The sequence below is a fragment of the Taeniopygia guttata genome, chromosome 3 (assembly GCF_048771995.1).
Source record: "Taeniopygia guttata chromosome 3, bTaeGut7.mat, whole genome shotgun sequence".
Classification (NCBI taxonomy): domain Eukaryota; kingdom Metazoa; phylum Chordata; class Aves; order Passeriformes; family Estrildidae; genus Taeniopygia; species Taeniopygia guttata.
In genome coordinates, this window is record NC_133027.1 from 50933850 (window position 1) to 50959888 (window position 26039).

The 26039-nt window shown below is 36.6% G+C and overlaps 1 protein-coding gene across 1 annotated transcript in view; it reads right to left on the reverse strand.

The window, feature by feature from the left end:
- The window catches only part of MAN1A1 (mannosidase alpha class 1A member 1), a 138825-nt gene that overhangs the window by 71056 nt on the left and 41730 nt on the right, over positions 1-26039 (reverse strand). The window contains exons 3-4 of the mRNA XM_030267798.4: positions 21891-22006; positions 11364-11444 (exon numbers count right to left, since the gene is read on the reverse strand). Coding sequence (XP_030123658.4) covers positions 11364-11444; positions 21891-22006 — 197 coding nt within the window. The remainder of the gene's footprint in view (positions 1-11363; positions 11445-21890; positions 22007-26039) is intronic.

A 26039-nucleotide genomic window follows, 5' to 3' on the forward strand; every position in this document is an offset into this window, starting at 1 on the left:
GTTAAATCATCAGGCAGACTAATTCAATTCCGTTCTGTTTACTGTAAGACTATTTCTCTTACTGGACAAGTTATAAAACTAAACTGACTAAAATATAAGAATTTCCAATTCTTAAAGACTCAGAAACAAGCCCTTTGACTGAGCAGCAGAGCTGCCAGCACATCAAATTTATGAGCAATTCAATTGCTTCTCTGAATTTCCTGCAGTTAAAACTTTTTTACTTTTTTCTGAGCTAAACTTCAAAACCATTCTTGCAATTAAACAGCCATAAATTGACCTCTCTAAAGATTAACAGTATTTTTGAATGCAGAACATATTTGAAGGAAACAACGGTTGGAAGTAGTCATAAAGACTTCAAGTATGCGTATTAGCATGTGTACATTGCTTTCCGTGCCCCCACTTGAAGCAAGAGGAAAAAAAAAAAAAACAACAAAATTCATGACAACCATGTAAACACTCTCCATTTAAAAAAAAACTCATTGCACGGCTGTAGTGTTTTATTTTATTCTTTTACTGAACACTACATATAGCCACTTCTAGAGAGAAGGCCTTTCACGCTTCACTAAATTATTTCTATATTTAATAGCATGTAAGTTAAAACATTACAGTACTTTAACTGTAATTTCAAGTCGGAACTAGACAGAAAAAAAGTCTTCAAAGTATGATTTAGAAAAAGGGCATCTTCGTCACCAGCTCCACTTATTAATTCTATTACCAACTGTCAGGGTCTATCAAGAAAAAAGCCATGGCTGAGTAAGTCCTTCTTGTTATCTCAGTAAATCTTTACTTTTGACCTTGGGTCAGTGAATAACCATATTAACTTAAGACAGTCCCTTCAAGCAAATTAGAAAAGCTGATGGTATTTAACATTGAACTAGTTCTGCTCAGGCGTGCTCAGAACCACCACTGTAGTTTCCTGCAGCAGTGTGGCAATGATGGCCCAAAGCATTACAGCAGTTGTAAATCTTGCCTGGAATCAGGAAGATTATTCATTCTTCTTTCTAGAATATAAATGGAAATAAAAGCAACTCTAGAAAGAAAAGGCTGAGCACAGACTAAATCATGTTTGTAAGAGATACCCTGCAAGCAGCAAATACTGATGAGAAGGTTTCAGTTATTCACTAGTTTTGCATGATAAAAGGAAAAAGATTGAAATTGTCTGTATACTATGAATAGTGTTTTTAAGCACAAGTTGGGGAAAATAGCATCCATTAAGAAACGGCATTGTAAGCTGCCGACTTTGTTCTGCAGCTGTTAGTTTGAAGAAAACAAAAAAAAGAGAGTTTTTAAAGAGAAATGGAAGGGAGTGAAGTTCATAGCATTTCTTTTTCACATGATGATCCTTAGGATCTATTGGACTGTAAAATCATCAAGTCAGCTTGCAAAAATTAGGGACAGCTTGGCCCCCAAGGGATAGTACAACTACAAAGCAGTAACAGGACTGAAACAGCTTCCAAAAGCAACTTGTATGGTTATTTTTCTTAGCCTGCAAAATCAGATGATTGCCTAAAGACTGAGGAAAAGAAACAAACAGGACACATTTAGCTCTTCAGATGAACTAACTACAGAGTATTTTTGGTAGTTCAATGCATTTGACACATCAGAAACAAAAGAACTAGCCCCTTATGGCAGAAAGAAGACAGCTCTTTGTTAATTGAAGGTTGACTCTACTCCAGTAGCACTGATGCTGGAGTGACTGTCCTTGTTTGCTTTAGAGTTATGGCAGTTTACATAAGACTTGGATGTTAAAACAAGCTTTTGAGCCTTCACGTAGCTGAATGACAAGAGCCCCCTCATACTGTACTGTTTTAATTAGCTACCATTTGAAGTAGTTCATCAGGATTGGGTGGTTAATGTAAGCAATTAAAGGTGTTGAGTAAACAATATCTGAGCTAAACACATAAAACAAAATCCAAATTCTTCAGAATATTTTACCACCTCCTGACCTCCCTTGTATCTCCTGCTTTACTAGGAAATTAAAGTCAGATGGCTGACCAGCTAACAGCTATGGGAATACAAAAGCTTGTATATGACTTCACAAAAGACTTGCAATGTAGACAGCGAGCTAAGAAACTGAATCTGCTCTTTAACTACATCCTAAATAATTTTTTTCTTGAGGAAACCAAGCAAGATATGTATGAGACACTGGCACTACATACCACTCCTCCTTTTCAGCTTTCAAATCTTCGTGTTCAACCTCTTCTCAGTTTCTGGCTTAAGAAAAGTTTGCAGTTTGCCCAATTCTGTGCACTTAGCCCTAGGCAAAATGAGCCCTTACATTTACTGATTGGGAGAAAAGAAAGATTTGTTTTTCAAATGTTTCACGACAGCTCTGTTTAGAGGCAATCACCTGCCAAAACCACAAAATCCCATTGGCATCTATCATGCTGGAAGTGGCACAGGATTTTTTTATGTGCACATCTTTTCCAAATTCCTTCTCAGTCATTTGCACATAAGGTGGAAACACAGTCTGAGTACGGCAGAGGCAAGCTTTTGGCACAGATGATACAGCAACTGGACTCATTTATCAACCACATTTACCAACATTATTCAACTGTTGTATTTTTACAAACAAACGGCAAACAAAGCATGTGGCTTCCTGCAGTTTTTGAAAGGTGTGGGAGAAAGCTCCCTACTGATCTTATAAATCTTTCAGATTTCTGTTGCCTGAAAATAACAAACAATTAATCCTGCCAAAAAAAATCCACAGGACAATTAGCACTCACCATAAATTGATCCCAAGAGTTGGTGCTAACTTAAAGCAAATTAACCTTGTTTGTATCTGTCTCATGTTTGATCTGCTGAGCAAGACGTGCTGCAAGTGCAAAGGAGACTTTTAAAAGCATCTCTGCTTCTCCTGGAGCAAGAATGCCATTATCTCTACCTATTGCTGGAGATATGAAGAGCATGCAAGAGCAGCAATGATGCCTGTCTGGTTCTGATTTCAGGCGTTCAATCTTCTTAATGATCTTCAGTCAGCTTGAAGCAGCAGCATTGGTGGGTGGCACAAAGTGGTGTTTTGTAATGAATTTCTAATCTGATCCTTTAAAGAGCTAATTGGATAAGAAACTTCCCAAATTGCATCATACATTTCTGTTCACTCAAACTGTATTAATAATATTAAGAATATGCCTACATATTTTTTACTAGAAGTAATTTAAATTTTTGAAGAGATATGAAGATAGAAAGCTTCTTTGCTAAAGTCAGCTTTGGGAATCTGATGGAATGTCTTCATAGCTGCCAACAGAATCAAAAATGTGGTAATTTTCTACTGGATGGTTTATGCTTTCATCTTCTCTAAGCTAATAAGACAAGGATGTTATCACCTACTTAACTCTCAACTTAATGAAAAATAACCTCAGACTCAGTCTATGGAGACAAAGCACAAAATGGAATCTCACATACTCTAGTTATACATTGTGAAATACTTAGATGAAGAAATGAAGAGTTACTCTGCACTCAGAGTAAAATAATATTTTCATATGTACTTTTTTTTTTGTAAAAAAATCAGTACAATGATTCCATATCATTTATTATTATCACCTAACGGAACTTTGATACCACATCCATAGAGAGAATATACTTCCCAAATATTTCACACAGCTCGGAATTTAAGCAGTAGTATAAATTAATGCTGATCTAGTCCCACTGTCAGCACCGAGATATTTTTTGTTGCTTTCATTTTCATTTGCAGAAAGAATTAAAATTCTTCACTGCAGAATTATACATAAGGATTGTTATTTAGATATGAATAGTATATTTGCAACAATCTAAATGCTGCTTACAAATGCCTCCACAGAACCCTGTATCTAACCATATGTTGTACATTTTCTATTAAGTCTGAACAACACCACCTCTTCAGGCAGCAGGTTTTTATCCTCCTTTTACTCTCCTTTATTATGCAACTGCATTTTGTGCTGTAAATGACAGAACTGGAAACTGAGATAAATAAAAGAGAGAAATATTTTGGAAACAACTTATTTGCAGGTGTCTAGTGATTCTGGACAGATTGCTAATAGCATGTAATTTCTTCTGTACAGCATATCAACCCACATGCAAAGAATTCTTCTCTAGGGTCTATCTAGAGCTGCTGCTCAAAGGGAAAGCACTCACACTACTATTTCTGCCAGACATTCTCTCTCCAACTGTTCTGTAGAACAAGAATGAAGTGAAACTGCAGGAACTAGTTGAAAGCCAAATCCTCAGAAGAAACAAACAGCTTCCTTCTCAGCTGCTTGAATTCTACTTAATAACATAGCTCATGAGCTTGTGTCAAATATACCAGCTGTTACAATCACAATCCAGTATTTCTTAGGTCTCATTATAATCCATTCTCCTTCCTAGCAATTTACCATCAGCCTGCAGTAGTGTGGAGGTGAGCAGGGATTTGAGCTAAAATTAATGTAATGAGCAGTGAACTTTTTGGTTATTTCTAAAGTCAACATATGAATGCAAAAACATGTCAAATAAGTTTACCATGGAACAAAGCAAATTTTTTTGTTGTTGGGAGAAAACTCCCCAAACAAACCCTTTTCTGCTATGCAAATGGGAAACCACTAGAAGTGAAGAACATAAGTTATGTACAGGGTGAAATTCTAAGCTGATGTTTCTCCGACCAAAATCTGTGCTCTGATTCCTGGTTTCATAGCAGGCTTAGTTATAGCAGCTGTAGCAAACTGTCACCACAGCTTCTCAGTCTCCTGCTGTGGGTATTCACACTGATAGACAAACAAAATGATGATAGACAAACAAAAGGAAAATATACCCACTGCTGGAGTCCAGCAGACAGCAATTCACTGAATTAAGGCAAATTGCCACTATTCCCATTTTACATTAGCAGAGTAGCTTGAGGGCCCTCATTCTGAGCCACAAGAACTGTTGGTGATGGCAGCTGATTGTGCGCCTGGTGGTGGTGCCTGATTGCAGTACAGGGGCAGAGTCTCCATCAGCCTGCAGGTACTTAGACCTCAGAAGCAGTTCCTTGTCCATGTATATGTGGGTGGTATCAGTCACCCCAGAGCAGAGAGGGAAGAGAAGGAAAAACCTAGAAGCAGCATCTTAATTAAGTGCAAGACTGGAAATCCACATCTCTGTTACCATTCTTCCAATTTTCTTCAGAATTAAGTGTTGGGCCAGCTTGAGCAGCACAGTTGCACAGCGCAGCTGAGCAAGTAGCACTGGCAGAACGGGGACAGAAGTGTTAGGAATGAGAAAACTTTTGGGAGTAAAGGGAATCTATTTGAGAGAGATGGGTTTCATCAACAGTGACAGTGTAATTGCACTGCAGGAACTTAAGAGACAGAAATAGAAGACTGAAGGGCAGTCTGCTTGCAACGGCAGAACAGTCTACATAAAATCTTAGGAGTCAAGGTTATCTCCAGAATGTGAATCCATAGGGATTCTGCAGTACATTTTGATGAAGCTAGCAGAGAAAGTGAACAGCATTGGATTTATTAAAGGTGGAGAAGAGGCTGAAATAGTAATGGAGATTACAGACTGTGATTGAAACAGATTTTAAACAGATTTTAAATTCTTCTGTCCCCAAGTAGGCTGTTAAGTGCTACATCAGAGCTGATATAAACCTTTATTTTATACACTGTAATGATAGCTTTCTGCAAAAATTCAGAGTCTGTAGGAGAAAAATTAGCTCTTAACTTAGTTTATATGTCAAAGAGGGGCCACATGCCCCAATTCAACACATTGTTTTAAACAAAAGGTTCACTTTGGTAATGTTTAAGTTTGGAAAGAGAACCAAGATGACCAGCTGAAATGAAGTTAGAAACAGCCACAAGGTTAAATTGCTTGGAGGTGATTTGGAGAACAAAAGGTGAGAGGTTCAGAGTCAAAAAATTCTCAAATCAAAAGGTTCAGATGACTTTTGCCTTATTTTGGTTTGACTTAAAGAAGGTAATTAAAGTAAAACTATATTGAGTCCAAGTAAGGAAAACAGAAACTGACAAGTTCAATGAAAACTCTTAAGTCAGGTTAAATGTAATTTTTGAAGAACAAGTGTTTAAAGTTTTAGAAAGAAGAGAGAAACATAAGGCCTGCTAGAGAGCTAGGAGAAACAATAGGAGATGTTTGTTTGAAAGAGCACAGTGCATGAATCAAAGCCATTGCCAAAAAGATAAACTTGCCCTTGTGTTTGGTCTTGAAGAGCCTAGGCATGTTCCCACGCAAGAAGGTTCTCCAAAGAATAAGCCTAATAGATTGTTGCAATATTGATGCTGGATTAGAAGATTTCTTGAGGTCACTTCCAAGTTGAATGGCTCCAGAATTCAATGAAATACTAGTTAAAAAAATCATAAATCTATAAAAATTAAAGAGAGCATAAAGATAATTTCAGAGCTCTCCAGGAACTAAAACATGACACCAGTGAAACACTGATGAATTGCTTAAAAGTAGCAGCAGATGGATGGTAGGTGGGAAACAGGACCCAAATCCAAAAACAGGGCTGTAGAAAGCTACAGGCAATTGAAGTCTTCTAGTCTGTACCACACAGGGAATTTTACTGCCAGTCTGTGAAGATCGTTAAGGAGGAGTTGAGTGGTATTCACAGAGAAGTGATCAAGCTGATACAGTATGCCTGGAGTTTCAAACAGCATCGGAAATCAAGCTTCCAAGGCATAAAAGGAAAAGTCCTCTTGTTAACTAGTGTCAAGTTAAGTGAGAGGAAGCAGGAGATAAAACATGCGGTCAGTGCTCATACTTTGTGATCTCAGATCCCCAAGGCACATACACTGGAACTTAATCACAATTTACAGAAAAGGCCAATACCTTTGTATAGGTGACAAAAACTTAATTCTCCTACCATTCAAGACTGCTAAATGATGATTTTTTTTTTTTTTGTATTAGAATTTAAATATTCTCTGAAGAGACACATCTACAAGAGAGGGAGAGACAGACAGAATAGCTACAGCTAAATTCTGCAGAATATCTCAGCACTATACGAAGTCAGCAATCTTCTGTGGTCAGCCTGGCAAATGCAGTTGTAGATCAATAGCATCTGCATCATTATTTCATGCCTGCTTCTCATTAGTAAGACAGCTCGACAATCACTGAGGGATGGTGGTTTACAGTGAGCAATGATTAGGTCTGTCTGAAAGTCAGACAGGAAGCCAAGATCATCAAGTGAGGTTGAACAGTGGCACTGTAACTCCAACTCTAAATGCAGATATAAACTAATTAAGTGCATCATAACTTTTTCCCCACTTTTTTTTTAACCTCTAATTAACAGCTGGTAGACGGTAACATATGAAACTCTACAACACCACCGATTGTCATGAAGAATAGCTTGGGTTTTTTTCTTTTTCTGTTTTTTTTTTGAGTTTTTTGAGTTAATTTATTTGTTTTGTTTTGTTTTTGTTATTCCTTCACCCTGATCAGAATAAATTAGTGTTCCTTCAAACAGGTTATCCTGCCACAGTAAAAAAAGTACAAATCTGTTACATTTCTGCTTCATGACTTGGAGAAGAATGGCAATATGAGCATATTATGCAGGAAGAACAGCTGCTTCATCCAAAATATTTTAATTCTTCGGAAAAAGAAAAAGCTACTTATCCCATTCAGAAAACAGAAAAGCTTCAAAGGAATCTGGGAAATTACCAGCTGAATCTGAAACTCATGTGCTCCTTATTCACTTCTGAGCATTTTGGATTAACTTTGTGGCTGCTCATACAAACAGCAAATTAAAAGCTCCTTCCATTTCTGCCTATGCAATGTATTCCCTGACTGTGGAGCCAACCTTTAAATAAAACAGTCCCCTTATTACTTAGCTTTAGCAGTGCCTTTTAGAACCAGTTATGAGTAAGTCAGAAGACCTAGGGAACGTACAAACCTGACTGGCCTAAGAGCAGGGCCATACATTTACCATGACTTTCAGCATCAGTATCACAGCTATTCCCAGCAGTGAAAATTACAGTGCTCAGAAATAATGTTTGTAAACTCTGTGAATTCCAAGAAAGATCTTACTTGCTGTTAGAGGGTTCTGTGTTGTCCTCCTCCAAAAGTCTGATACCCAGATATTTACACTTCCAAATCTAGTCATGTATCTCCTTACATGACTACATTTGGAAGTGTAAATATCTGGGTCTTCAGAACAGAGGACCTTGCCACATGCAATTACTTCTGACTCTTGGTTTACCAGAATTTAACATCACACTCGTAAGCACAGCAAGGCAGTTGTAAAACAAATTTCTCCCTTACATTTTATTTTTCATTTCAAAACCAAAAAAATTACTTAAATGAGGGATCTTCTAAGATTGTAAGACATGTCTTGTACTTAATCAAGGTTTAATTTGAACAAAATTATGAAGAAAGTTTAAAAAAAAGTCTGTCCCAGTCCTGTGGGAGAGATCTATCATATTACAGTTTCCTAAAGATACTTTCATATAAACAAAAAAAATTTCAATACTAGCAGTGCTTTTAAGGAGCCAGCCTTATTTTTCATAATCCTTTGCAGTCAGTGACTCATGGAAAAATACCAAGAAAACCATTCACATGCAATATTATTATTATGGACTTAAAAACCCAAAAGAAACAAACAAACAAACCCCACCAACAACAAAAAAAGAGCAGCACTTAAGCAGTTATTTTAAAATCAAGTTTTCTGATATTTGTAGCTATTTTACAAATAAAGTTGATATTTGACTGAAACGCTTTTTGGCTTGGGTTTAGACAGATACCACAGTGGGAAAAAAAAAAAGCATATGACATTTCTAGCACTTTTAGGTATTTCATTCTAGTAAGGTAGAAATTCTAGTAAGGTAGAAATTGTAGGAAGTTTAACACAAAGCATCTCATGTCTTTCTTTGCAAGTGAGCAGCATATGAGCATATGTGCTCATGTAACTATAACATAGTTATCAAGGGGTAAAGTATTCAATTTGTTAATTTTTAGAATGATTCACATTGGTGACTTTATCTAAATGAACTATTATGTGAGTAGGATGTTTTAGGAACTACTCAGTATGGTAGAATATTTATTAATCGTGATTAGTTAGATTTACAAATGATTATGGAACATACAATTTGTTGCAGCTTTGGACCATTACCCATGGAAATGTAATTCAGAAGCACAAACAATAATTATTTCCATCACTCCTTCTACCAAAACATAGCTTTCTTTAATTAGAATACTGGTAAGTGAGCACAGCAAATATAAGATGTTTAAATAGTTAATCTGATAAAGAATTAATTGAGCTTTTAACTGAGGAAGTTTAGTCCTTCAATGTGGTTGCAGATTGTGCTACCTTTTTAGGAACACTCAGTAATGTAATGGACTAACAGATTATTAAAGATATATTTTCTATGGTGGCAGCCAGCCTCTGGGGCCCTCAGGCCTTTCCACACCTCTCAGCAGCAGCAGGGAAGAGACCCACATAATATGGGAGAACCTCACCCTGCTGCATCTCATTCTGTCCATTGGCAGAGGTTGGCTATTGCCACAGCATCTTGGGATTTAGGAGACAGATCATGAAGTTTCTCCAAATCTGATGAAGGCAGAGCATGCTGAATTGCACTCTCTAAGCCACCGGAACAACTGTTTAGGAACATCATTCTGTCTTGGAGTGCGGATGTCTAACAGAGAGCGTGAGAACCAGCAGCAAGCATGGACGATGCCCTTCCTGGCCTGCAAGAGATTGGCATCCTCCTTAATAATAAACCTATTCTCTCTATGTAAGAGCCCATTTTACTTTCATTACTGAGCCCATCAATTTTAGAATGGGCACTAGCATCCTTTATCACCAATGTTCCGCTGCAAAGAGTTCCATTTAATTATCCGTTGTGTGAAACACTTTCTCTTGCCTCAGATGTCTCCTCATTTCATTTGTGCATGAGTTTTACTGGAACACGAGTGCTGCTTTCAATTTAGCTGTAGAGGTGCTGGTAAAACTGCCTCTCTGAGGATGAAGGAATGGTTGAGAAGCAATGACTAGATGTTATGCAGGAGAAATTATACACTCTGATTGAAAGTGAAACTGCACATGAACAGACACAGGACATAAACCATCAACTTACATATGAAATCACCAGCACTGATGACAAAGGATTAAGGCATTTCTTGGCAGACAAACTGCCACTTGGTGTAAAGGCACATGAGCATTCATTGACCAGCTCTTCTGCCAAGAAATATCCTCTGCTTCTGTCAGGACTGGTTAATTAAGGTTATGCTAGAAAAGCCCACACCCGTTTCCCAAGTAGATCTCCAGTGAAAAGAAAAGAAACATAAATAAAACAATCTCTAGCAAAGATCCAGAAGCCAGCTCCCAAGCATCTCTCAATTTTTGTCATTACTGTTAAGTGTCTGACTGCATTTTTTTCTCCCCCAAAATTACAGGACAATTTAAATAATAAAACATGTGCATTTTAAGACATGAATGCCTTTTCCACACCATCTACACTCAGCACAGATCCATGTGACATAAGCAGGAAAATCTAGTTAAGACATAAAAGTGCCAGAAGAATATTTTCTTCTTACAACTGCTCTGTCAGGTACATGAAATATACTTATGAAAAAAATTAACTTCCTTGGATTTCTGGAGTTTCCACCAGTAATTGCGTTGGATTTAAGGAATCATAAATTCAGCTTATGGCTAAAGACTATTAACTTGTGTGATCTTGCAACAACATACTACTATAATTCAGGGACAGAAACAAGAATTTAAAGTAGTAAGATTAAAGACTTTTCAACTGCCAAGCTAAAACTTGAAAATATCACAATACATGTCATTTTAAATGGTATCTGTGACTCTGTTGGCCTTCTCCAGAAGTATTACACAAGCAATTGCATTTAGACAAAACTCTAAGGTGAAACTGCATCTTCATAATCTCCAGAAAGCATAACAGATAATAGAGATTAATGGATTATTAATGCTTTAAGGACATTCACATGTATAGGGTTTACAGTTGCCTTTTTGTTCTTAACATGGCTTCTCCATTGAGTTGAAGCCTCAGGTTCAGGTAGGCAAACAGAAAGTAAGAGTTTAAACAAGTTCAAGGGTACACTTGAAACTCATTTGGGAAGCAGGAACCTGATGCATCAAACCTATCACTACCACAGAGTAGGAACTCCATAATTACACACTCTAGAATAAAGTCCAGTGAGATGTACTGGCCATGATTCCCAGTCAGGAAAAAACCCAAAATATCATTTAACACTTAAATTAAGTAACAGGTTTATGACTTAAAGTAAACAGCAGCAATAGAAGCAAGAAGACCCACTGGATTGGTCTCCACTGTACAAGCCATTTTCAATGTTTTAAACAGTGGACAAATAAAATTATTTAATTTGAATAAATAAAATTATTAAAATTAAATTTAATGACTTATCTAGATTATGATATGGCAGATTAATCATCTTACTTCTTCTCCTGAAAGATAGTAAGCTGAAAGTAGTCCACCGACGAAACGAATGTTGACTTCAAATACGGAAATTTCAGCATTCTGTTGAAATAAACATAAATTTATTTCTACAGAGGTTTATTTTTACATATATATACACACACACATACACACACACATACAGGTTTTAAGGCACAACAACTGTAAATAGCAAAACACAGAAGATGCAGGGAAGGCCAGCATAAGAATCTAAAGAATTTCTTTCTCTTCCTCACTTTGACAAAATATCCACAGCCTGCTCAATTTTTCATCTCTTCTGTTGGGCTATAAGGCTTTCTCTAAATCCACATATCTAAGTACTTATCATTCCTTGCAGATGATTCAGCATTTGCCCAAAAAGTGCTCTTGGATCACATCCCACACTACCTGCCCTCACACTATCTCAGACAGATCAGTATTGATCAAAATATCCTATCAAGCGTTTTCCTGCTTCAGTCTAAATGCAGCTTACTGCAAAATAGAAGGCAACACCAGAATGAGTTAATTACATGCTCATGAAAAGAATGCAATCATTACATCTATTCACAAGAAAGAAGATGATCTTTTGCTGTTACAGTGGTAGCCCTTTCCAAGCTGGTGTGGATGAATCTTTTACCAATGATAAAGACTTGGTCCAGCCAGTATCTACCTCAAAACTCAAAGCACATTCTTCCTTGCCTTTAGAAATTTGAGCGTAAATGAGGAATCTGAGTCCCACATGCTTTTGCTCTTTATTAAATCAATTCCAATTTTACCCCAACACATACCATTTAATCAGCTCGAGACATTCAGCTAAAAAGTTGATCTAGTGAAGTTTCTTAATTTTGGGGTTTTTTTAAAATGCAATACTACTTTTTCTATTTCTGTATTTCTGCAAGTAAAAAGGTACCCAACAGTGTCCCAAAATTTTGGGCACATAAAAAAGGTGTTTGACTTTCACATGTTCTGGGCTGGTCTTGATTCTACTGAGTCACTTTCCATTTTCTATTTGCCAACATACACTATAGATATATTTAATATAAATCAATGCATGGAGGAGCTGATGGATTTTCTTTTGAAAGGCTTTCAGGCTTTTTTCATTCAGCTAGGTTTTGTGCTTTTCCAGTTTAAGCATTCAGATGTCAGTTTATGTAGGAGGGAAGAAGTTGCTCCCTGTTTTCTATGGATTTTGAATTGTAGTAAATGGGCTTTAGAGAAAAAACAAACAAACTTGCACTCGGCTACTTAATAGAAACATTACTTTATGTTTTTCAGTTTCCAAGGTGCTCTGATTAAGAAAAGGTATCTAGGCACATTGCAGAGCTGTTGAGTTTTTTTGTAAATGTAAAGGTACAGGCCTCAAAACACACTCTCAGACTTGCTACAATGCTCGTTGGTTTACACTCAGGAATTCAACTTTTCTCCTCTAAAATGTATTCTGCACTTTCCCCTCTAAAAAGAGAATATATTTTCCATTCAGAATTACTCTGATTAATATGTAATTAATGTAGTATATATGGACATAAATACTATATTACTAATTATACAGGCACACTGTATAATAAAAATTATACAGCGTGCCTATATAATTTTTAATACACATGAGCACAATTCAAAGGGGCCAAGAAAGTAAAGTCTTCACACACATCTGACTCTTGAAAACTCAGACTGGCATCATGGGCTGAGACTGCAAAATTATCTTGCTGAGTGTTATGTTCAGAACATAACACTCTTACAAGTTTGAGTATTCTAGAAATGTGCAGTTTCTCTTCTGTCACTGCTCTCCCCTACTGGTCCTTCCCTATTCTTTCTAAGAGAAACAACAAAGTTTAATTTCTGCAGCTTAATTTCTGTTTCCAAAATGCCTTTTTTTCCAAAATCTGTTATTTCTCTTTCCAAGTGTTCAGTCATTGTCTCACTTAATGCATCAATAAGGCAAATGGAAACAGGCATTCACCTCAACTTTAACATTCCTGTGCAGGCTTTTTTATTATGCCATGATCCACAGTAAACCTGGGGACGAGGATATGAAAACATTTAAATTCTCTAGAAATCTGAACTAACAGATACATCTGTTCGCCTGCTACGCAGGCTACCTGTGTAGGAACTACAGTACATGTACATTAAATACAGAAGTCTACCTTAAAATCCAACACATAATACAGCTAGTAGAGAACTGATTTGACTGAAGAAAGGCTGATCTGACCTGATCTGATTGAAGAAAGGATGATCAAATGAGTGAAAGGGGTGGCTTCTCTTCCATGGAGACTGAGCTAGCTGAAACTCCTATGAATAGTATGAGAATATGAGTATGTGAACCTTCTTCAGAAATTCAGCTTCTTTCCATTTCAATCCTGAGCCTTAGCACATGTCAAGTACCTTTCTTTGATGTGGGAAGGTTGAAGCTGTAAAAAGGTAGGTGTCAGATGAGGAAATGAGTTAATCAGATATCCCAGACACTTGTGTTTCCTTTGAGAACTGAATTAAATTACTTTTTGATTTTCAATTGCTTGAAGTAAATTGAGTGGTGTATGACCTGAATATTTTGTCTCCAGAACTTTACATTTTGCCTTTCTGGGTTTAAATATGACCACTTAACTCACAAAACCATTGCTATCTTTCAAGGAGTGCAAAGGCCCTTTAAGGAAGGCTCAGTATGTGTGCACTGACGTCTGCTTCTGGAAATCAGTTACAGACAAGAAGACTACTTGGAAGGAATGCAAATAAAGGTTTTACTGTCGAGCCACAAAGATTAATTTTACTGTAATACGGAACATGTGTTGAAGGGGTGATCTTTCAGAACACTTATTGAAGGCAACCATTGTTCTAATGTTAGCAGATTCCCAATAGGTCACTTGAACCTCTGAACCTTCATTTGAAATACTTGCCTCTTACCAAAATCTTTATGCAAGCCACTGAAGCAGAGAAACACTGAAACAATAATTTCATTAATGGTAGATTTGAAAGCTGTATGCCTGATAGTTACTCTTAAACTCATTGTACCAGGTTATATTATTCTCAGCACACAAATAACAGTAAGTGGAAAAACAATTGAAGTTTTATAATTTCATGTTAAGAAAACATCTCTACATGGAAAGTTTGTGTGAAGAAGTAGTCTGTTAAGAAAAATGAACTTGTCCTAAAAGTAGATGATTTCTGCTATACCAACTTTACCCTTCTTCCTGGTCTGATTTTTAAAATTTTTGTATGATATGACACACTGAAGATGCCACACCCTGATCATTACCTCTTTTCATATATTTAATCGTCCACATACAGTTTGCACAAATAAGTTTGTATATTTCTACTTAGCAGTCAAATATTAAGTAAGCAATACTATTTTTTTATTTTGCTCTCAGATCAAGCTGTATATTAATATCTTATGATCTCTTTAACAGTACCAAAATATATCAGAAAAACTTTCATCTGAACTTCTCAAAATTTCTCCTTCATCATCTGTAGAGGTGAGAATTATTTTTTATTTTAAATTTAGCCTTCTCCTTCAAACAATTATTTTATCACTTACATAGCAAGTCTGAGAAGTGGTTGAATTAATTCCATTATATCTAATGAAAATTCTGTAAGGCAAAGTGACTGGACATGTATATTTCAAGATGACTAAGATGTTCTCTTTTTAAGGTACCAAGTGTAAAAGACAGCTCTGAGCAACTGGATAATATAATTTCCAATTTTATGGTCTTTACATTAGTACTCTGAATGGTGCCCTGTATGAGACTATCTGAAACACCTTTGTTAGTACACATCTCATCTGCGCTAACATCTAAAATCAGTTTGATCTGATATTTGCAGGCCTCCCTTTTAGAAAGAATTCTGAAAGTCTGTAGGTACTTGGAAAAGAGTTATGTGTATTGGGAATAACATGTTTTTGGTTTAATTCCAGGGCTTTTATGTTAATTGCTGAATGCGAGTTATGTGGCCTTTCATCTTATATTTATTCAATAATTTATTGAATATTGAACATTTATGGTTCACTGTTTGAACCATAAATGGAATAGTCCAAATAGTATACAAGACCCAGAGAAATTGTGACTTCTGATCACTCTAGTTAGAAAATATAGAAAATAAAAAGCAATGTTATGAATCCAATATGTGGTTGAGAGCAAATCTGTGACAAGTTTCAAGCATTTCATCTGGTTTCCTTGATTAGCTTCTAAAGATGAAATTATTTTGACACAGACATACAACATCCTTTACATTGCTGGCTAGACATATAACACCAAAGTTATGTTAGAACTGCTTTTTAAGTAGAAGAAAAACCATAGCTCAGAAACACTCAAGATGCTGAAGAAAATTACAGATATAATTAGAAAATTCTAACTGTAATGCTAGTTAGTATTATACTAACTCCTTTTAAAGGAAGGGAGAGTGACAATGCCTTAGCAAGACCCATCTTCAAAAAGCAACAAATACCACCAAATAGGGAGGGGGCAGGCAGAATAAAATGACAAGACTTGTATTAGTTACCCTATGTTACTCTGCATTTGTATTTTATTTGCAAATCTATGACAGGGCCAATTGGATCTCAGCTGCATCTCACCACTCGACTTCCATCACCCTTCCCTAAACCAGAGGATTAAGACTACAACTGGCAAATTACTCAGGCTTCAAACAGCTGTTATATTGAATTTAATATTGAAAACATTGTTCAGACAACAAACTACTACCAACTGGGCTCTCCTGAAGGCCTTTCCCTGTTGAACTCCTCGAGCTTCCCAAAAATCAGTATTCATATCCTTCTGGATCATTTCCTTAATGCATCTCATTCTTGATATTCTTCCTTTCCACATTCATAGACCAAGGCCAAAATGATTTCCATCTGTATTTTCTCGTGGGAAGTCACCCTCCCTTATAAACATAACATTTGAAACACAACACTCTTTTATTTATCCAGTGTTAAGTTCCACCTGGCACTCACCAGCAGCACCAGTTACATGTTCTGCCATTCAAAATTCAGCTGGAGAAAATACTGTGTGCTCTTTACACAGATGAATGTATTCCCAATGAACAAGTCACCTTAATTTATATTTGATAAAGAGCTTCCTCTCTTAGTTTTTATAAAGATAACAAAAAATAACTCCACAAATCCCAACACATAATTTTTTTCAGTCTTCTCTATTGCAAAGATTCCTTCCAAAACTTTTTCTTTCGTTCTCCTGTTCTTGTATCAAGAATGTGCACAACTTCAGTCACTTCATCTGCATTTCCATCTATTGCTCCTGTGTACAAGGAATATAGCAACTCCCCCCACGCACACACACCATGGCAAGCAGCCCATACCCTGCAGTTTAACAAGCTGTGCAAAAGAACACCAGGGACCTTATACTGAACAATGCTGAATAATGTATATAATTCTAGACTAAAAAATGGACACAAAGGGCCCACATTTCCTGTGAAATGAGATGAACTTGTAATTATTATTCCTATTAAATAATAATATTCCCCTGTTGAAGCACAAATGTTGGGAACAGCAACAAATCCTAGCATTTTCAAGCAGCCCAGGAATTACGATAGAGTCATGGATAGTACTACAATAGCTCACTTTCAACTATTATAATTAAACAAGATTTTAATTATCTGCAATTGTGGGGAAAAAAAACTTTCATTCATATTCACAAATGAAAGTTGCTGGCAGCTTGCTAAAATATTCAGTTCCCAAAGACATGGGAAACAATCTTAGCAACCTTTTTATCCCAAGTGTCAAAGCCTGGTTATTGCATAATACGTTATTTAACCTTGCTGAAGCCCCTGCATAGCAAACTGCAACACCTTCAACAAGCACAAAAATAAAATGCTACTGAAGGCATTAATAAACTCCAGCAGCAAAAGCACTGCGTTTAGTAATGAACTTGCACGATCTCCTTTTAGCCCATCTGTGGTGAGAGAAAGAAATGTGCTTACCACACCCATCAAAATAGGTTCTTATACATAATCAAAACAAAATCAAGTCACTTTGAAGTCTGGCATTTAGAGTGTACTAGTAAGTTATGTGGCAAACTAATAATCAAATAGTCCCACAAACTAAAGAACCATTTTCACCTGCTGGCTTTCTTAAGATTTCTCTCTCACCCACGACTTCTTTTTTTTTTTCTTTTTTTAAAATGGGAAAGCTGTTCCAAATTGTTGTATTAGGAAACTTTCTGATTTTCTCAATTGAAGAGAAAAAACATGAAGAATAAAGAGCCAAAAAACTATAATGTTTCAAGTCAAAACCACTAGGTTGTGGACTGTTAAATACAAGTCAATCATCATACTTACAGTTTGAGAATAGCAGGATTTAGATTTGTAAATGCTGAAGTTTGAAATAAGCCAACTAAAGTCTGGAAGTTTGTCCTGTTACTGGTTGCCACACCACAGATACAGCTGAGTCGATGATAAATGCTGGAAGGCTTATTTATGTAAATAATATTTACTATTCTCAGACCTTGGAAAGGGGGCATACCATGACAGCAGAAAAAAACCCCCTGTAACTTCAAATTTCTCCATTTTCACCAGCTCTTTTCCAGTTCTCAAATAATAGACATATCACAAAACTCCTAGGTTGCATGAAGCTGCTGACCAAACCTCTTTGAAAGATACTCAGATTTGCTGAGCTAAGCACAAAGATGAAAATCAGAAGTGGTAAGTTAGCCTTCAAGCTTCAAAAGTGGCATACAAAATCAGATAGAGTGACTGACCGATGCCTAAGAACATTGGTAGGACACACGACTGAGGGTACCCTCACCTTCTTACTCATTCCTTTCTCTTTATGCAGTTCCTCAATTCATTAGTACCTGTCTCTGAGAGCAAATAATGAAATGCCCTTACTTTCCCAATTTCCCTCCTATCTGAACAAGTGCATGGCTTTCTGCTCCATACTTTATTCCCATTCTGATCCTGCCTGGCTACACTTCCATCAGACAGCCGCTCAGTTGGTCAGGCTATGAATTCAAGCCTTGTCCCACATACAATTTGACTGCTAGCACCTTCTGGTCTTGGTGTGGACCCCTGTTGTTCCAGTCAATGCCCACACATGCTTCAGGATGCTGTGTAGACCAAGGACTGCTCCCAGCAGGCAGTACTGCCCTTTTGCACAGGAGTTCAGCAGGGCTGAAGAAGAGGGGGATGGATCACTTAGTCACTTATCCCAAAGATACTGGGGTGCGTTTGAGCGTAGATGCAGAGCACCATCAATTCCAATACTTAACTCCCAAACCCTCACTGCTGTGCCATGTGGCTCAGCTCCTGCACCACTACTCCCTTCATTTGTCTCATCATTTGCCTCTCTCTCTCCCCCCAAGCATGTATTCACTGTAATTTGGCTTTTGGACTGCAGAGACCAATAGCTTTTTCCCTCCCAGTGTGAAACAGAAGTGGGCTGCTAGCACAGAAACTCCTTCAGAAAACTTCATGTGTGTGTATGAGTGTGCAGCTTCTGAAACAAATAAGAAAAAATAAGAGCAGAGGAGCAGGCAGTATGCATAGCTGTAGCTAGGAAACAGCCAAGCTCCCTAAAGATCCCATGAAAGACTAATTCTCTTTTTCTGCCTTGTAACCTGCCGATACCCAGCCCAGCCCAGCTGCTGCAGCCTTGGGCTGTGCACTGTGAAGGGACATGTGGGCAGCAGCCTGTGTGGGGAGGTCAGAACAAAGCCTTGGCTATATTAATTAGAAGAGTAAAGATGAATCCCTCTGAGAGATGAAGTGATTTAACAGAGAACAAAGCACATATCCATCGTGCTACTCAAAGCTAAGACCATGGATTTAGCCACTGCAAATGTCATCTCTTTTCAAAAGTATGACTACACCTCTTATAATATTGACAGAATCAGAAAATGCAACTTAATTCCTGAAGGAATGGCTCAGTTTAGCTCAAACTTCTGCAAGGTTTCAAAAAAAAAAAAAGTCAGCAGTTGTGACATAAAAAAGCTCCAAGCATTGCAACGTAGATATGTAAGTTATAAAATCACAGGGCTACCGGCTGTAGCTGTAATGAAAATAGCCTATGTTATACTCCAACATACTCACTGACAAGTTTACTAAAATGCACAAGTTTGCCAAGCCATGTATTGCTGACTTAACTAGAATTTTCCTTCAAAATCAAAACCTGTCTTTGGAAAGGTAAAGAAGAGCAACCCTGACACCTAATTCATTGAACTGTGAGATTGAAATCTAATGCATAAAGAGATGTTGCCATTTTCCATTAAGTCATCTTTATTCCATAAATCCTTTCATGTGGATAAACTAGTGCCTACTTTACAAAGTGACACCAGGTAACTTTTATGATCAGGTGTTGAGAGTGGTGTGAGTGCTGGCTAAAAATTCTGGTGAGTATCTTCTGGAGTGTGTAAAATTTTCCTATATACAGCTACATTGAGAGAGAACATTGAAAGAAAAAATTCTGCTACAGAATACAGTCACAGCAATTTTTGTAAAGAACATCTTAAAGAAAATTAAAGATTTGAAAGATACAGTTCTAAGAATAAATGAAGAGAAAAACATATCCTAGTTATGCAAATAAAGGCCAAATATGCTGATTAAGCAGTTGCTACCCAGGAAATGATCAGAAACATCAAACATAGGTTTATACTACTTAGAAGAAATAACTCTTAAGAATATGTCAGTGAGTCAATTTTTCCAAATAAATCACTTTCATGGGACAAAGGTTTCTAAAACAGAACTAAGTAACAGAGTACATAACATTTTTGCAGAATATGTCACATAAGATCTGATACATGATAAATGCTTAAACATAAAAGAACTGCTGTTCTTTAAATGGTACGATATGAATACAAAATGTCATTTGAATCTAAAACCTATACTTAAAGTGGAAAACTAAACAAAAGTGTAAGTTGAGTAGCTTCCGACAATCCAGCCATTAAACAAATGGACATCCATTATTAAATCTGGCACTGCAGTTATTTATTTTAATTTCCTTGTGCCAGTTTGGGAAAATTAATCTACTCACTGCTGATGCCAATGCAAAATTCAATTACATATGATTATGAAGTATTATGAAAATAACTTTGTGAGGTGTTGAACTCCAGGCTGCTATTTACAGGAATATCAGTAACAATATAGTGTTCGTGACGCACGTCAGTGTTATCTGTGAAGTTGCCTTGGTAAATCTGCTTGACTCCTGCATTGAACAACTAGTGGAATACAAAAGTTCTGACATTTTCTTAGCTTCTAATCATTACTGAAAAAAATCCATGTGCATTAAAAAGAGGAAAAGTAGGCAATATCATCTAACGGTTACCAGTACCAAATATAGCAAGATTTATGTAAACCCAAAGATTCTCATGTTAATAATGTAAATCACTCTACAAAGCTTTACAATGTTCCTCCAAGTAGAGCTCAGCTTATACTTTTAAGTGGAGTTTGTTATTTTTTGTTGTCTTATCCTGGTTTTTCAACATCTTGATAATACCAAGCTAATAAGACAGGAATTTAGTATTACAAAAATACCTTTAGGAAAAAAAAAAATCTTGTGCACAAAATAAAATTAGGATGTCATTCAGGCTTCTGACACTACACAGGAGCACTGTTTAATATCCTCTATTTACATTATAAATGTAAATATAAATGCATACTAAATTACTGCTTACATAAATTATGTAATATCCACTCTTATTAACTCCTTCTTATAAGGATAATTAATTCTCAAGCATGGAAGAGACCCTAATTAAACCTCACTTTTGCATAACTTATTAGAAAGAGTACTTTGTTTTCAGAAAGTGTTTCTAACATTAAGCATGTTAACTACAAGAGCTTTTACATGCTCAGTGTACTGTGCTTACTTTACTACACTGATCAGAGCTGCTTCACCAGCTCTCTGCACCCAACAATAAATCCTCTGGCCCAAAAAAAAGGTAAAAGAAAAAAAGGAAGAAAAAATACCAAACTCAGGACCTTGCCTTTAATTGAAGAGGTTCCTACTTGTTCAAGGTCTTTCTAGAATAAAAGCTTCAATAATGAACTTTGCTCTCAGCTGCATATTTGCCACTTAATAGGGTGATTTGCACATGCAGCTGTGAGGATCTGATGCTTCGTAAAACTAAAGCAGTTCAGTTGTGCCAATAGTTCAGCCTAACTCATGATAATCAACTTTCCTGGAGTAGACAAAGGAACCTAAGTAGTATGTATGGCATGTACCTTTCAATAAACTAAAATCTGTGGAAGATTTCGTAAAGGGAAAATGTAAACGAACAAAATAATGCTTGAAGGGTCCCAATTCGTCTATCCAGAAAACCTGCAAAGGCTGTTTTTAAATTTAAAATGGAAAATACTCTATTCCCTTTTTCCTTCCTTCATTCCAGCTCATTGCCTTCCATCTACCTAAATCTCTCTGATGGAAAAAGAGCATATAAGCAGAGCAGTAGATTTCCTGTATTCCAGCTTCCTGCCTTGTTTTATCTATCAATGATCTAAACTCTTTAGCCTTGCATTATGCTTGTAATACGAGAATCCAGTCCTCATTTAGCCCCTGGAGACTACATAGAGCATTAAAAGTTACTCAGCAACGCTCCTTACCACATTGAAATCCAGGTTTTTTTCAACCCACTCCTTGGCTTCCTTGAACTCCTCTTTCATTTCCATGATGTATAGTGTATCAAGGGCATCCACGATTGTTGCTCCTTGGATGTTACCTGAAATACATGAAGAGCCAGTGATTTACTTTCCAACAGAAGAATTTTTGGTTAGATCTAATTAATTTAAATTAATTCTAATTTCAAAATCCAATTTCAATTAATCCAATTAAAAACTGGGTTCATAAGCATTCAAGTGGTAACTAGTAATTCACAGCCCTTACTTTGATTCCCATGCCACAACAAACATCATAATATTTAAGTATTTCTTCCCCTAATGAACTTTTTGAAGAGCTGTTCTAATGCACTGTATTTTCAGCCACAATTTTGCATTTTAAACCACTGATAGAACAGTTCACCATAAAATGACATAAAACTCAGTAATTGATAAATTCCTGTTTCTTCCAGTTTGGAATGAAAAAAAATCAGCTGCTTTTTTGTTTTCATACTCAAAAAGATACATAAAGTTTTAAGAAGCTGGTGAGTACTGATCCCATTTTAGTTAGGAAAGCCTTTTAAGAAGTACAGTCTGCACAAGACAGCAGTGGGGGAGGCAAACTTGCACACATGGATTTGTCAGCTCAGGAGCGGCTGCAAGGTACTGGTTTTTAGAGCAAGACACTGGTTTTCAGAGCAAAAATGGCACCTTTCTACCTCTGTTACAGAGATGGGTAAGACCTAGCCTTGACCTAACACTGCAAGATGAAATATCATCAGTATGTTTGCTTTGGAATGGATTAAATGTTCATCATCTCATACAGAAAGGTTAATGCTGACGGTGGGGTTCAAGAAAACACAGTCATTCAAAACACTTTCCCATGCTTACTTCAAATTTACCTTGGCCTTTTCAAAACACCATTTTTGTCTCAGAAGAGTTTCAATTCCTATTTATGGGATAATGTCAAAAATTCAATTTTGACCACTCTACTAAAACTTTCCTTTCCTAACTTGGCTCCCGTAGTTTTCATAATGAAAGAAAGACCATGGTTATATTTTAGAGAAGACTGATACAGAAGGAAACATTTAGAATTACAAAATAATTTAGGTTGCAATGAACAGAGAAAGTCATTATGTCCAATCCCTGTCTCCCTCAGCAGGGCTAATGAGTCAGGTGAATAGCTGACTACACATTCCGGAATTGATTGTACCGGGGGAATAACAAGATAGTAGCTACGACTAATTAAAGAACTTGATTATCACCTTGTCTCTGAAATACCTGATGAAAAAGTAAACTTAATTTTATAAACTTATCAAATATCAGAATTCAATTTTTCATATTTAAGAAAGAAAGCTACTGTATCAGTCAATATAAAGTGTTCATTGCCATCATGGGTTTCTGCTTCCACATAAAACAGAGAGGCAATTGGAGACCTCTATATAGCAGGATTGACATAATTTCCTTAAAATAAAGTTCCAGGTAGAAAATAATTTTCCATTTCCACCATCTTAAGCAAAATAGTATTTGGGGTTGTTACAATAGTTATTTGATACATTTACAGAATCAGATACTTTCTCTATTTTAGCAGCTGTTTATACCACCCATTTTTGGAATCTCACTTTCCTACTCTGAAGGAAGGAATCTCTACATTTTCCCCCAGATATTCCACTAATAAAACTGCGTACTTGGGTAAGAAAAACATAATATCCTCCAAGAGCTCATTTGGAACTTGGCTGCCCTTCTCTAATAAAGGAAAAGTATTCCTTTAAACTTGGCTAAGCAACTTATATTTTTCCTGAGCTTATGAGAACATGAGAGTGGAAAACTGCCGGAGGACATCTGCTCAAGATCACTACTGCAAAAGCCCTGGAGATGTCTGGTAACTCCATACAACAAAAGCAGTTCCTAGCGAACCTTTACAACTGAGCTCTACTTAGAGCGAAATCATCTATAACCTGACTTGCTTCAGTGGATTGTGATGGGCTCACCATGCAAAGACATTCTTTGTGATAATCCTCTTGTAATACAACTAACACCACCACTAAACAGTTAAGCTTTCAATTTTAAGGATTAGTACTTGAGCTGCAACCCACTACTAAGTCAGAAGAAAAAGAGGAGAAAATAAGGAGAAAACTTATTGAGAAATCACCCTTGGAGTCGCCTATTTATTATCTGGCATATGTGGCCTGCTTAGAGCACAGACTGAAAAAAATGTTAGAATCTCAAGCAGATCTTACTTTATTTAAAATAATTTCTGCTATTATTCTGAAGGATCCAGAAAACAGAATAAAACAATTAATGTGACACTTAGTCAAGTTTTTCTCAAACAGCTGTATTTCTGAGTCCTTGATAAAAGACAAAAGAACAGAGAAAGAGTCAGTTTAGAGGTCAGAATTATGACTTGTGAACAACCGACGTTTACGCTCAGTCAGCCAACAGAATAACTTAAACTTGAGAGTGGTATGGAAATTCTGATGCTGAACAGCTCATTAATAACCAGCCAGAAAAACCAGTGGTGGGGTTGGGGGAAGAAGTACAAAGAAATTAAATTAACATTCCTTATTATGGGATAAGACCAAACATTTCACAAGCCTATATAAGCTATGCTTAAAGCACAGCACATAAATTATTAAATACAGTTATCGCTGTTGTCGGTTCCTGCACAACATTCCCAAGGAATTACATAGCAGTCATGGTCTACAAGAAGCAAAGATTATTGCTAGGCAATTACAGTACACACTCATGACACAGAACATTTGGACAAGAAGACTGTTTTCCTATACACCTACAGTACTGCTACAAATTTGACTAACAGTGAGCACCATGTTACAGTGTGAGCCAAGCTGCAGTCACCGTGGTAGAGTTTCACAGCTGCCCTATGCTTGGATAAAATTCATAGACTTCAGGTAAATACAGATATATTTTGCAGATAATTATTTATATATATATATATATATATATATATACACTCTCAAAGTAGAGAAAATGAACTTGAAACTCATAAAATGTAAGCTCAAAGGGAGTAATTTTGATGACAAAAGAGATAACCAGATGTACAAGCCTACCAAAATGACGAATTATTAGTCTCTACCAAAACCTCCAGATCAAGTACTCATATATGGTCCATTTCACTTCTGTTGTTAACCTTTTATTTTTATCTCTCCTTTTTACTAACAGCATCATTTAGTCAAAGGAATTAATAGAGAACACAAAAAATAGCCTACAATTAACTCAAAAAAATGCAAAAGAAATCAGACAACATAAAATTTCCAGCAGACTATCGAGAAACATCGGCAGAACTTCCTTTCCAGTTTAACACTTTAAATCTTAAGCAATGATCTGGAAGAAAACAAAAAAGAGCATATTGCTAACAAGATTTGTGGACTATTAACCACAACAGCTTATTAAAAGCACAGGTAGCCTATATCTCCTCTGGGCAACGCACAGTCAGCCCATTTAAACTGCATGCTTTTTAATATCTAACAGTGCCAGTGTATGTGCCTGCAAATAAAAGGAGAGATTACATTAGAGAATGCAGTAGTATCCCAAGACTGGACAGCAAGAGCAGAATAAGAAGAGTAATGAGAGGATGAATAACTTTGTATGAGTTTCCAGGATGCGACTGCAGGGACAACTGCTCTGGATGTGAATGACAAGCTTATTAGCACAGCCCTGTGATTGAGCTTATATGGCCATATGGTTTAAGAACCTCACCTGGCTTATGGCCAAACCCTTTGGAGCATGTACCAAAATAAGTTCTCACTTGTCAAGCCCAGGCTTTTAAATATGGCCAGAAGAATCTGAAATAGAATACTTCGGAGTCAATTCATGTTGGTGCACTTAATAGTTTAAAATTTCCTCCCATACTTTGCACACGAAGCTTGGCATTCGAGAATACACACAGGTTGTACTAAAGTAACATTTTGATTTGTGCTGTAGGTTTCTTGGAGCATTGCTTCAAAAGCTGACTCATATCTTAGAACAGTGTTTTCCTTTATTTAAAGTTCACTGAAAAGGTTCCTATGCAATATCATTAGCAATTTAAAGTGTCAAGAGTGATTAATTATTAAAGTGTGCTATGCCAAAACACGAAACTCTTGACTCAAGTACTGGCAAACCCTCAGCAATATTAACGCTTTTAATTTCAGTGACTAT